At 39.6% G+C, this 13,317-nt stretch overlaps 1 protein-coding gene across 5 annotated transcripts in view; it reads left to right on the top strand.

Annotated features, from left to right (window-relative positions):
* Window positions 1–7,853: 7,853 nt before the first annotated feature.
* MPDZ (multiple PDZ domain crumbs cell polarity complex component) overlaps window positions 7,854–13,317 on the top strand; it is a 135,167-nt gene continuing 129,703 nt past the window's right edge. For 4 of the 5 annotated variants that reach the window (XR_002829772.1, XM_023755552.1, XM_023755555.1 and 1 more), the window contains exons 1-2: window positions 7,854–7,922; window positions 9,855–10,021. Coding sequence is in view for 4 of the 5 variants with exons in the window: in XM_023755552.1 (XP_023611320.1) it covers window positions 7,907–7,922; window positions 9,855–10,021 (183 nt within the window). In the remaining variant the exon portion in view is untranslated. The remainder of the gene's footprint in view (window positions 7,923–9,854; window positions 10,022–13,317) is intronic. The other variant, XM_023755553.1, reaches the window with a different exon arrangement.

The following is a 13,317-nucleotide window of genomic DNA, read 5'->3' on the forward strand; positions in this document are numbered from 1 at the left end:
TCAGATCAGCACTTAAGATTGTCTTCCTTTGGGTAAGGAGCCCAACCCTTGTTCCACTGGCTCTGGTTGGAGGAGAGGGGCATAGCATAGTGTGTAATAGTGTATTTCTTGGAGCAGGGGCTGTGGGAAAGTTGAAATCTACAGGGTAGGGGCAAAAGCAGGTTTATAGTTGTTCATGGGAAATAATACAATAACTAATAATACAAGAATAAACTTTGTGCGTTGCATATTCACAGCTGTAAACCTACTTTTGCCCTTACCTGTTCAATTTGGGTTGCCATTGTAAATACCATAGCCAGGGGTCCTCAAACTACGGCCCACGGGCCACATGCAAATACAAATATTGTATTTGTTCCCGTTTTGTTTTTTTACTTCAAAATAAGATATGTGCAGTGTGCATAGGAATTTGTTCATAGTTTTTTTTTAAACCATAGTCCGGCCCTCCAATGGTCTGAGGGACAGTGAACTGGCCTCCTGTTTTAAAAGTTTGAGGACCCCTGCGTGTGGCTTAAATAACAGACATTTATTTCCTCATGGTTCTGGAGGTTGGAAAGTCTGCCATAAGATCTGGCAGGGTTTGGTTTCTGGGAGAACTGTCTGGCTTGTGGATGGTCACTGTCCTCACTTGGCCTGTCTTTGGTGTTTGCATGTGGAGAGACAGGGGAGGAGGGAGGGAGAGAATGATATCTCTTTCCTTATAAGGTCTTAGAAGTCTTATCTCCAAATACAATCACATGGAAGGTTACAGCTTCAACATGTGAGTTTTAGGGGCATACAATTCAATTCATAGCAACATTATAAGGTACAATAATTCACCTTTGAAACTCTTGATAAGGACAGATTTTATTTCTAAAACAGTCATGCCACTGACCTGCTAGTCTTTATATATTGGTATTATCATCCAATCAGCAACTCAAAGCTGGAATTCATGCTGGACTCATCCTCATTACATCCACATCGCCAGGTCCTGTTACTTATAGCTCTTAATTAATTCTTAAATTTGTCTCCCATGTTTATTTAATTTTCACTTTCATCTCCATTTTTAAAAATGATCCCTTCCCTGACATTTTTTGTCAGTTTCTCTTGCTTCTTACAAGTCTTCCACACCATTATCAGAGTGGCCTTTCTGAAACAAAATTAACTCACTGTACCAAATAAACTTCAAAATTAAATATTTAAGCTGGTTAAGAATGGTATGCAGGGCCCTCAGTCATTTAGTCTGTACCCACCTCTCCAGCCTCATCACCTCTGCCTCTGTCCTTCCTTTTCCTTCAGCCCCAGACCCGGTGTATGAAACTCCTTGCAGTTCTCAGAAGGTACTGTGCACCCTGGCGCTTTCATTATTCCTTCTGTCCCAAGTCCTACCTGTTCTTCAGGACCCTGTGCAGGGGTCTCAGAAGCTCTTTCTTTCTGGGTTTGGTGTCCTTGTTTTCTTGTGTCTGTTTACTAGTTTTTTCCTTTAGTCACTTGGCCTGTGAGTTCCCAGACTGTGTCCTCAATTCTCTAATTCTTCCACCCAACAACATGTCATTCATGTAGGTAGCCCATGTATTGTTGAATAGGAATAACAGAATTTGAGTTCTTTTTTAACCCTGTGACCCCTCCATCCCCTTCCGCATTTTCACTTTGGGCAGGTCTGATTTATCTTTCCATTTTATAAAGGAGGGCAAGGCTGTTAAACAGTATTTAAAGTGTGTTGTAAAGGCCAGGTTCCTTGATACTTGCTTGTCTTTGATGTGCATGTGTGTGTGTGTGGGGGGGGGCAGGGGGTGGTGTAAAATGATTCTGTTATTGAAGGAATTAAAAAAATTCATAAATGTTAACTTGAAAATAAAAATATTGTTCATGAATGTTTATTCAATCAAGCCTATAAGAACGAGGGAGACCGAAGGACTTGTATGCATGCATATAAGCATAACCAAGACACTGGGGTGTAGGGGAGGCCGGGGGAAGGTCAAAGGGGGGGAAAAGGAGACATATGTAATACTCTTTGTAATACTTTAAGCAATAAAACAAAATTTTTAAAAAAAAGAACGAGGGAGAAGTTCAGAACAGATGCTAAATGGCTGAGTGTTTTCTGTTGGATGTCTGCGTGATGCTGGTGGGTAGTGGGTCATTTCTATGCTTTTGGAGCAATAGTTCATCAGTCGCATTATACTAGAATATGAATTTTGACTGAAAGTGTTAAGTTTTGTTGTCATGGCCAATTGACTTTATGACAAACTGCCTGCAAATGACTACAGCCTTGCCTTTGCCTGCTAACTTCAGGTGGTGCCCGTGCAGCTATGAATGGGACAAATGCTGAATTTAAATGCAGTAACAGATGCTGAGTAACTTTGACAAGCTGCAAACCGTTGCAGCAAGCTTTGAGTGCTGTATTCCTTTTACAGTCAGAATTGTTTAAGAAAACTAGAAAATTGTGTGCATTTGGGACAGTTTCTCTTAGTAGAGTTATTTTTAGCCTAAAACATATTTTCACTTGTTAGTTGCCATATAATCTGCATTGGGCAGAATGGTTTGTTTTATGTCTCAAGCATTGATTATCTACTACATAAAAGCTGTGCGTACACATTACCAGTACAACTTTTTGAAAAGTAGAATGATTAGTCAGTTATTAAGTTTCTGTTTATCAGTAAAACCAAATATTCTATTGGATTTTTATCCTCTGCTGAAACTGGTGTAACCGGCCCATCGTTGGAGAATCCTATGATCTCACAGCTAAAGTCTTCAGAGATTTCTAAAGGACTTGGCAGCTCTGTCATTATGTTGAAGTTTTGCAGGAATCATAAAGGCCTTAAAAATGATTTTGAAAATTTGAGGTTTATTCTAAGGTAATATATAGATTAGTAGGGTTTCTGGGTAAAATAACAGATGCCCAGTTAAATTTGCATTTTATTTATTTTTATTTATTTAAATTTGAGTTGTTTGTTTTTGTACACCTTTGTTTTTTTATTGTCTAAAGTTTTACATATGTCTTCTTTTTCCCCAATTGACCCCCCACCAGCTATTCCCACCCTGGGCAAACCCCCACCGCCCCATTGCCCGTGTCCATTGGTTATGCTAATATGCATGCATACAAGTCCTTTGGTTGCTCTCTAACACCTGCCCCCTACCATTTGTCTCTGGATCTATTCTTGTTCATCAAATTATGTTGATCATTATATTCCACATATGAGTGAGATCGTGTGACATTTATCTTTCTCCGACTGGCTTATTTCACTTAGCATAATGCTCTCCAGTCCCATCCATGCTGTTGCAAATGGTAAAAGTTCCTTTGTTTTATTTCATTTTTTAATATATTTTACTAGAGGCCCAGTGCATGAATTCATGCATGGGTGGGGTCCGGCGGGCCCGGCCCCAATTGGGGCGGATCCGGGCCAGGCCTGTTGGGAGGAGGAGATGGTAGGAGGTTGGCCGGCCGCCTGCCCTGATCAGGGCCTGATCAGGGCTGGGCCAGCTCGGCGGAGGGGCCGTGGACTATTGGCCGGCGGGCCCCAACCTTGATTGGGGTATAGGGGCCGATTGGGGGTGGGGCCGGCCGTGGGGAGGGTCTGTGGGACGGCCAGCCCTGCCCCCCAATCGGGCCGGTTCACTGGCCTCAGTGGGCGTCATAGTGATCAGTCGTTTCAGTGTTCCAGTCGCTGGCTTTTTATATATATAGATTGATTTCAGAGAGAAAGGGAGAAGGGGAGAGAGAGAGAGTTAGAAACATCAATGATGAGAGAGAATCATTGATCAGCTGCCTCCTGCATGCAGCCCGGGCATGTGCCCTTGACTGGAATTGAATCCGGGACCCTTCAGTCTGCAGGCCAACACTCTATCCACTGAGCCAAACCAGCTAGGGCTAAATTTGCATTTTAGATAATCAACAACTTAGTGTTTAGTATAAATATGTCCCAAGTATTGCATGGGATATACTTATACTGCAATTTTTTTAATGTATCTGAAATTCAAATTTAACTAGGAAAGAGGAATAAGAATGGTAAGGTGAATTTTCTTCCTATCAAGAGGCAAGATATTGGAGAAGTTAAATTGTTAATTAACTCCGGAGCCAAACTGCCTGGGCTGAAGTCCTGGCTCCATCACTTCTAGTGGCATGTCCTCGGGCAAGTCAGTTAGCCTTCCTGTGCTTCTGTTTCCTCAAGTGAGTGGATGCGGTGAGGGCTAAAGGACTTAATTGTGTAATATGCTTTGAACAGGGCCCAGCTTGTGGTTGGTGCTGTGTTTGCTGCTATTATTACTTCTTCTATTCGCATTAGTGTTAACTACTTTGTTATTGTATCCACATCTCCTTTCTTCTCTGTACTGCCCCTGATTCATCATCCTCACTGGTCACACGAATTGCCCTAAAAAACCCTCAGAACTTGGCATTCTTCCGACATGTATTGTATCTTTTTAAAGTCTTACCCACTGAGTATGACCCACTGTTATCACTCAGACACCCTTCTACTTCCATATAGTGTTGAGATGGGTAGTGAGGGAAGGGTGATGGGGGGCTGGTGAAAGGGTGAGAAGGAGGAGTTGTGTCTGCAGTTTGATGGGAGCACACTCCAGGTCTGCATCTCAAAAATTCTGTGATTACAAATGAGTTTCTTTATACTTAGAACTGAATCCTTGGGATAGGGACAGGGACATAGAAAGGAACACATTTTTTAAAATCTCTTGTCTCTGCCATGGTTAATAATGGTGAAATCTGGAAAACCACCAAAAAAAAAAGTCACACATTTATTTTAGGGACATCAGAACAGATCAGACAAGCTGAAATTAATTTTCTATCCCTGAAATCCAGACGAGTGGCGCTCTCATCTGAGCGCTAATATCAGTGACTTGCAGCTTGAGCCTTTAAAAAAAACACTATGATAATAAATTTTTTTCTGAAAAAACCAAGTAATTCTTTTTTTGCATAACTGACTTGTAGATGAACTCTTGGATGGCAGTGTTTTTCTCAGTTGGGAACTGACTACTCTTTCTCTGTAAACTCCTTCTACATCAGTGGGCCTCTAAATTCATAGGGTGCCTCCCCCTCCACCTCAGGCCAATACTGCCTATCTTTCTGAAGTTAATATTTTATAAGGGAAATAGAATAGAACCAAATTTTATTGAGTATACCGAGATGTAGATATAATAATAAATTAACACCTATGTATATAATTTTACCCTTTCCAAACTTTATGAATACCATTCATGTGAATTAGAGATTTTCAAGTTCAGAAAAGATAGATAAGCAACTTAAACACATGTAGTAAGTGGTCAGGCTGAAATCATCAGACTCCCTACCATGCTCTTTCATTGCTACCATACTTCCTAGGGGTGAGTTAATTAAATATACCTATGTAGTCATGGGCTTCTTATATTGGGGTATCTGTACTTATACTTTTTAATTGTCAGACATTAATAACTTTTTTGAGGGGTGGGAAACCTAATTGTATGCTATTTTATGAAGGAATGTTATAGTCTCCTTGTCAGTAAGAATAAAAATTATGACTAGTGTATTTTTAAGATCTTGCTGTATTTTCCCATGAAATCATGCTATCAGTGCCTGATATTGGACTGCTCATCTATATGGGCTCAGCATTGATCCTGAATATATATTTCATAGTTACAATTTATGTAGTGATCTGGAAATTGGTATATTTTATCTCATTTACTCACAATGAGTAAATGTGTTTTCTAGGAAACAGGTTCGGATGCTAGACCCTTGCTCAAGCCCACACCACTATTCAATGCCAGGCTAGAGCTAATGCCTTCTTGTTGTGGCACTTATTTATTTATTTATGTATGTATGTATGTATGTATGTCCTTGCCCAAGGATATTTTTTCCATTGATCTTTAGAGAAAGTGAAATGAAATGAAAGGGAGGGAGGATGAAGGAGAGAGAGAGAGAGAGAGAGAGAGAGAGAGAGAGAGAGAGACAGACAGACAGACAGACAGACAGACAGACATTATTGATTGGTTGCCTCCTGCACATGCTCTGACTGGGGCCAGGGATTGAACCTGCAACTGAGGTACATGCCCTAGACCAGGAATTGAACCTGAGACCCTTCAGTCTGCAGGCCAGTACTCTAACCACTGAGCAAACCTGCCAGGGTGAGGGCACATTTTAAAACAGGTGCCAATGGTTGAGCTATTTGTTTGAAATGGAGTTGATGTTTTAAATAGTATATTCTAAATTGAGGTAAGGAAAGTCAGTGAGTACTGTTTTCTGTTATTACACAGCTAATTGCAGGCATTGATGGTCTATGCATGTGTTCATATACATCATATACTTCCATTCCTTCTAAATGCATTTTCTCTTAATGAAATAATACTCTTGTTCCTTCTCAGGGAGATTCATTTTCTCCATTGAAGGAATTATTGACTCAGTTTCCTATAAGACAGAGGGTACCTGTAACTATGGAGACATTGTGCAAAATTGTTGGACAGCACAGATTAAAGATGGGTTGATGATGTGGGCATTGTTAGTGGAGATCTGAATTCATACTTTAAACTGTCTAGATAAGCATTGTCAACGAAAGATGAGATCTGTGTTAATTGAAGGAGTTGAGAAGTTTTTTTATTTTTTTTAATGGGAAGGAAGAGAATATTATAGTCAGGAGGTTATTTTGAAAACCTTTGAAGAATCTTCTTTTATTTAACACTCTTGTACTCAGTGTTTCATCTCTGCTTTTATGTATTATATTCCAGTGACTCACATTCTGCTTGAGTGTCACAGTTCATTTCTACTTGTGACATATGGACTTGTCTCCCCAGTTAAGACTGAGTATTCAAGGCCAGGGCCACCTCTACTTTTTATGTTGTCATTTTTTTGCCCACAGAATTTCTCATGCAGAGTCTAGTAAGCTTACTGTGTAGTAAGGATCTTTAAAGGAATCCAAGATTTTAGTGCGCTGTGTTAAAGAGCTCTTAAGGAAAGATTTGGATACGTCTGTCATCTTCTTTAAAAGATATTTCATACATTTTGCCTTATTTTGCAAATATTACCTGCAAATAAAAGATAATTTTGAATTAGTCCTAAAATGATCACTTTTTTGGCCTATTAGGAAACTGTCTTATAAGTCAACAAGATTTTAATGGTCAAAGGAATTATAATAGCATCAAGTGCTTTTTATAATATACTAGGGGCCCAGTGCACGAATTCGTGCACCTTGAGAGGAACTGTGGGCCTCGAGGCTGCAGTGGGCACAGGGGTGGGTCTTGGCCCATCCTGCCGCGTCCCCCAGTCCCATCTCTGCTGGCAGCCCTGCTCCCGCACTGCCTCTCCTACATGCTGACGGCACCAGCCCTGCCAGCACCAGCAGTGGGTGCGAGTGGGGCCAGCGCCTTCAGCAGGCGTGAGTGGTTGCTGCTGCCCCGATTGCCCCTCAGGAGCAGGGGGAAGTGGAGAAGCCCTCAGGGGTGATCGGGGCTGGCAGCCACCGCTCACACCCGCAGACAGCACTGAGTGATTGGGACCAGCGCCAGGCACCGGCAGCGGGTGCAAGTGGCGGCTCCAGTGCTGGCAGTGGGTGTGAGCGGGGCTGGTGCCAGCAGCAGGTGCAAGCGCCGGGTGGGACTGGGTCACACAGGAGGGAGCAAAGAGTTTTCAGTAACCACCAGAGGTTCACCCCCAATGACAGTGACCAGCACCCTACCGTGGTCTGGCGCCCCCGCTCACCTGCTCCACCATCCCGCCGCAGCCAACGTCCGCCATGTTCCATGCTCTGCTGCCTGCTGCCAATGCCTGCCATGTTCCATGCTCGCCCCCTGGTGTTCAGTGAATGTCATAGCGACTGGTTGTTTGGTTGTTCAGTTGTCCGGCCGTTCGGTCTATTTGCTGATAAAAATAACCATTTCATTCTATTTCTTTTTTCCCTAGAGTTCTGTTTTGGTTGCTCTATAGAGAAGAACACTGAACTTCGAAAATAAAATGTTAGAAACGATAGGTAAGATCTATTCCTTTCTATTTTTATAAAAATTGAAACTCATTCCACTAGGATCTTTGAAAAACAGTATATTCAATATAACAGAATTCTATCTATCGTAACTTCATTTTTAAAAGTCTTTATCTTCTAGCATGATAGTAGGTAATGTGTTTCTATATTTGGACAATTTCATCTGAAGTGTTACAAAACATTATTAGCAAAAGTTAAAAGCACATGAGATGTTTTACTAATTACGGGTTTTATGCTTAATGTAAACCCACTTCTCATGTATGAACCTAATGTTGGCTCATGTTTATTTCTGAATAGCACCAGAAAGTTTAACAGTATTTTTAATACTGAAAAAGATAATTTCCAATGCCATATTTTTACTTTATAGCAGGTAAAATACTACTGAGTGCTTGCTTTTAAGTTGCTAAAGATAAGTAACAAAAATGTAGACTGACAAGCTTCAGTGATGATAGAAGGCAGTTTAATTTCTACGTGAGATCATTTAAGTTGAAATATTCAGATTTCCCCAGATCATGTGTTAATTTTTTTACACTGTTGTTTAGCTGTAGAGAAGCTGGTTTGTGGAACTAGTTTTGGGTGTGTCAGGTATGGTACACCCAGTTGCTGTCCCTCCTCTGACACCACAGTCCACACCTACTGCAGGGAACCCCTCAGGTGTGAGTGTGGAAAGGTATGTGGATTTCTGTCTGGCACCTTGATGAGTGCTGCTGGTGTCCTGACAGCTGTGTGTATTGAGGGTAGGGTGGGAGTGGGTGGTAGAAAAAGAAGGAACTGTTTTTCTGATCATGGGAATCATTACGGTGACTTTTGTTCCTGGTGCTGTGCCAGTGATGAAAATGCACGGAGCACAGTGCACGATACATACCCCTTATCATAAAAAGAGAAAATGCATAGGTGTACACTTCCTTCAGCACCCATTTGATACTAAAGTCCCACATGATAAAGACTGCTCTCCACATAGGAAACCTCCTCACAAGAAAGTGGAAAGCAAAGGGGACATTTAAAATTAAATTATTTCTTTCTAATTTTTATTCTGCAGGTTGTTACTAAGTTGCACACCTTCCAAGAAGTGACAGGGGAATTAGTACTAGATTTTTATTCAGAGATACCATAGGAAATATGACCCAAAATAAAGTTCTCATGTGTCTCTTTATCATTATTTGCTTTTAAAATTCTGCATATGAGTAAATATTGTTTGTTTAAATTTGTATATGTTTGTAAACTCACAGTCAACATTAATTCATGTTTTAATTTCCAATTTCTGTATAAGTCCACCTTTAATATTATATGTAAAAAGTGTTTCTGGTGATAATGTGTATATAATAATGCAATAATGTATATGTAAATTTGCTATTTAAATTTTTGGAAAAACAGTTGAAGTATTAAAAAGTGGTGCTTTTGAAGAGATATGCATTATTGTGATGTATTTTCAAGCAAATTCTCAAGTATAGAATGCTTTGCTCTTAAGATATGAAATTGTCATATTTTGGATGTTATAACATTATCCACATTCACTTATTTGTGAGTTAGTTATATTTCTGTTTTTTCTTATGTGTAAATGAAATTTTTAAAAGGTGAAAATGTCAGCATTTGCAAGATCCCAGAGCATTTAGTCTTCAGTAGTTTTTATTAAAAAGTTCAAATAGCTGGCTTTAGAACTCAAATATACTTTACCCGAATTAGTTTCTGTACTTTACAATTAGCTGCGTGTAGCCTACACTCTAACTCCTGCTTCCCAACAGTCTCTTAGGAGAGACCTCAAGGTTTGAGGGACATGTTTATAGTGACACATTTCAGTCCCTCTTTTTTTTTCTGAGTCAGTTTTATGCTCTCAAAAGGAACAGTTTTAGGATGTCTATGAGCATGGGTGATGTGCGCGTGTGTTTAGATCCTGTTATTGACGGATGCTGCTCTTTGGTGTAGACAAAAACCGGGCCCTGCAGGCAGCAGAGCGCTTGCAAGCCAAGCTGCGAGAGCGTGGGGATGTGGCAAACGAAGACAAGCTGAACCTTCTGAAGTCGGTCTTGCAAAGCCCACTCTTCAGTCAGATTCTGAACCTCCAGACCTCTGTACAGCAGCTGAAAGACCAGGTAGGACATTCTTCACCCAAAGCAGGCGTCCACGGGATGGCACAGATCTTGGGAAAGGCTTGTGTGGTTCTGAAAAGCTGATTTTTTGTATGTGTTAATGAATAGTTAATGAAGTCATTTAAACCTCCAAACGAGACACTCAGATTCACTGTGGCTTTCTCCCCCCCCAGTTATTTTTGTAAAGGCTGTTGCTGTATACTGTAGATGATATGACATTGTGTTGAAAGCTGTGTGAATGCTAAAGAATGAGCCCCTACAGGAGGAGGGGGTGATAGAATATGTTTAGGGTGGATGGCTGTAGACTTGGTTTCCATCATCACCACAGCTCATTGTTCCTGTGGTCTTGCTCTTTCAGATTCAGACATTCAGTGCACTCACAAGATTTCAGATAAGCCTGGATTTGCATGTGTAATCGTGTGTGAGGAAAGGAAATCACCTCTATTTTGACAGTAAAAGGAATAATTACATTGTCATCAGTTAGAGGAATTGCAGTTCTCACTTCTTAAAGAAGTGTAAGTAGCAATTCCTTTCGTGACAGCATCAGATGGTGACAAACACTGGAACTTCTAAATGTAATAACACAGTATTTTTTTTCTGTAAAAATTATGAGCATTAAGAAGTCCTAGCATTTATATTAAAACCGAAACATATCACAATGACAGAATGAAAATTGAAGTCAGCTGTTCTTTGAATTTACTTATTTTAATTGCCATTTCTCAGGGTTTAAAGAATATATTTTTAAAATTGTTATTATCCTCACAAGGCTTAAAGTCAGTCAATGCCTCCATTCCAAGCTAACTCCCATTCTAATATTTTTCACATTACTTTAATGGTAATGGATGACTTGCTAGCAATCATTCTGCCTTAAAAGGTGAAAAATGAAACTTAAAGACTGGTTTTATAATTCAGTGAAAGTTCAGCTCCAATGAAAAATAACACACACAAAAACTAAAAAGAATGTGCCAAATGCAAAAAGAACCACTAGTAGCGGTAGAGAAGGAATTTGTTTAATGTCATGAAAATTCTTAATCTGTATATTTTGGTAGCCAAAACATCAGGAAGAATCTTTAAAAATCTTTTTCTCTAGTGAGTTTCTATGTAGTGATTTTTAAAGTCATTATCATGAATTAAGAAGAAGGTATGTTTTTGTTATACTCAGTCGTATCTGTCCTCTTTGCAAGTTATTGAACAGATTGGTTTTAGGTACTCATTTTCAGAATGGATGGGCAAGGTTTTGGAGAACCAATATCCTGAATGTAGGTGTGATTATGATTTGGAAAACTACCTGGTTATTATTCAGAGTGTGTGAAGTTGAGCAGATGTCTTCTCCCCTTATTGTAGTACGAAGGTATGATTAGAATGAGGGGAAAAGTTGAAACAAAAAGTACTAGTAAGTATGTCAGGAAATACTACAAGCCCAATGAGATAACTGTCAAAATACCCCTTCTAGTCAGCCTCATGTAAGCGGAGTAGTGTTTGTACTTACCAGGTCTGTGGAAGGGAGGGAGAAAGAGGCCTACTTGTTGTGGACTTGCTTTACAATTTCCAGGTAGAAGTAGGATATGGGCCCCACATGATTCAGCTGCATCGTCCTTGGGAATGTATGGCGCACAATACTAGATGCTGATACATTTCAGGACTAAGTAAGCTGTGAGGTTGGTGAATTCCATAGGCATGTCTTATGTGCCTTTGGACTTTTGGCTCTTTGTTCACCTGTCCAAGTACTGTAAGGGACCAAAGAGGACCATACCCTGTTTATCACAACAGCTTAGAGAGATTGTGTGACTAGAACTAGAACTCGTCCTTTTTTAACCCTTTTTTAACTCTGCAGCCTGTCTCACATCATCCACTCTCCCCCAAAGGAAGGTGCTTAGCTGATAAAAGTTTAACTTCTGTTAAAACCGCTGATAAGTTCTGAGTTGTTTTGAATTGTCACTTTAGTCTCCATTCTTTACTAATTCAACTTCATTTGTTTATTGAACCAGATTTTTTTTTCTTGTATGACTAGAGTAACATTTCAAAAATTTGTATTTTTTGTTTTAAAGTTTAAACAAAATTAATCTAAACTTTGTTAGATTTAAATTTTCCATATAGTTTTCCAACTAGTAATTTGTTAATATTTGTAGTTTAATTAGTGCATCAAAGGAATGAAGTTTTTTGTGCTTTGAAATCAGTAGCTACACAGATCTGATCAATGGCTAGCTTTTGTTTAGGCTGGTCCTAAATTATCTTTTCAGGTGTATCTTTTTATATGCACAGTAGGTGCAAGTGACTATCACCATCTTTTTTAGTATTGGACCCCTCTGATTTTTCTTCACCATAATTCTCCCGTCTTTTCAAAAATCAAAGGAAGTGAATAATTCAAAAGCTTAAGGTAAATGCAGCATATTGGAGAACATGATCATATTGTTGCTTTACCGACAGATGCTGACATGCCATGTTGAATTAAGCCTACTATTTCTTCCCCTCAGATCCTCCTCATTACTTCTATTCAATAATGTTTAATTTTTCTAATTTGCTCTTCAGTATTAAGACTGCCCTTAGATATCAAACTGTTTCCCTTTGGCAAATTAAGCACTTGACAGGTGTGTAACTGAGAGGGCAAAGAAAGCCATGCCCTGAAGGGATGTGCTATTTAAATATTGTCAAAAATATTAACAGGTCTGAGAGTATAATTGATGCCTCTGTTTAACTCTGCCACACTGTGTATTGTTCTAACCGCCAGCTAAAAGGATGTGTGCTATTAAACCTGAATAATCGCTAATGGCTCCAGTTTATTTCCTACTGCATGATTCCTGTTAAGTGAAGAGAAGGAGAAAAGAGAAATGGGACTGTGTGTCAATGATCTGTCAAGTACAAATTCTACTGTAGTGTCCTCCCTGTCACCTAGCCATCACAGCTAATAACTGCGGAGCTCAATGTGTATTCATGACAAAAATCCAGCCATTGAGGGGCAAATAAACACGTTAGCAGTTTGATAATAGGAATTTGTCAGCCATGAGAAAATTGGATTTGCATATTTATTCTATGATGTTTCTCCAGTCCGGTATAGGTGCATGTTACTTTCTTGATGAATTAATTGCTTTGCCTTATGAATTGACCACAGGCACTAAATCAAACATCTTTTACCCTGAGTTATTTGTAAGAAAACTGTGGATTAAAATTATTAATTTTTAAAAATTTTATTTATTAAGTTGATTGGGGTGACATTGGTCAACATGAACATACAGGTTTCAGGTGTGGGTTTCTGTGTTATAAGATCTGTATACTGCACCATGTGCCCACCACCCAAAGTC

The sequence above is a fragment of the Myotis lucifugus genome, unplaced genomic scaffold (assembly GCF_000147115.1).
Source record: "Myotis lucifugus unplaced genomic scaffold, Myoluc2.0 scaffold_79, whole genome shotgun sequence".
Taxonomy (NCBI): Eukaryota; Metazoa; Chordata; class Mammalia; order Chiroptera; family Vespertilionidae; genus Myotis; species Myotis lucifugus.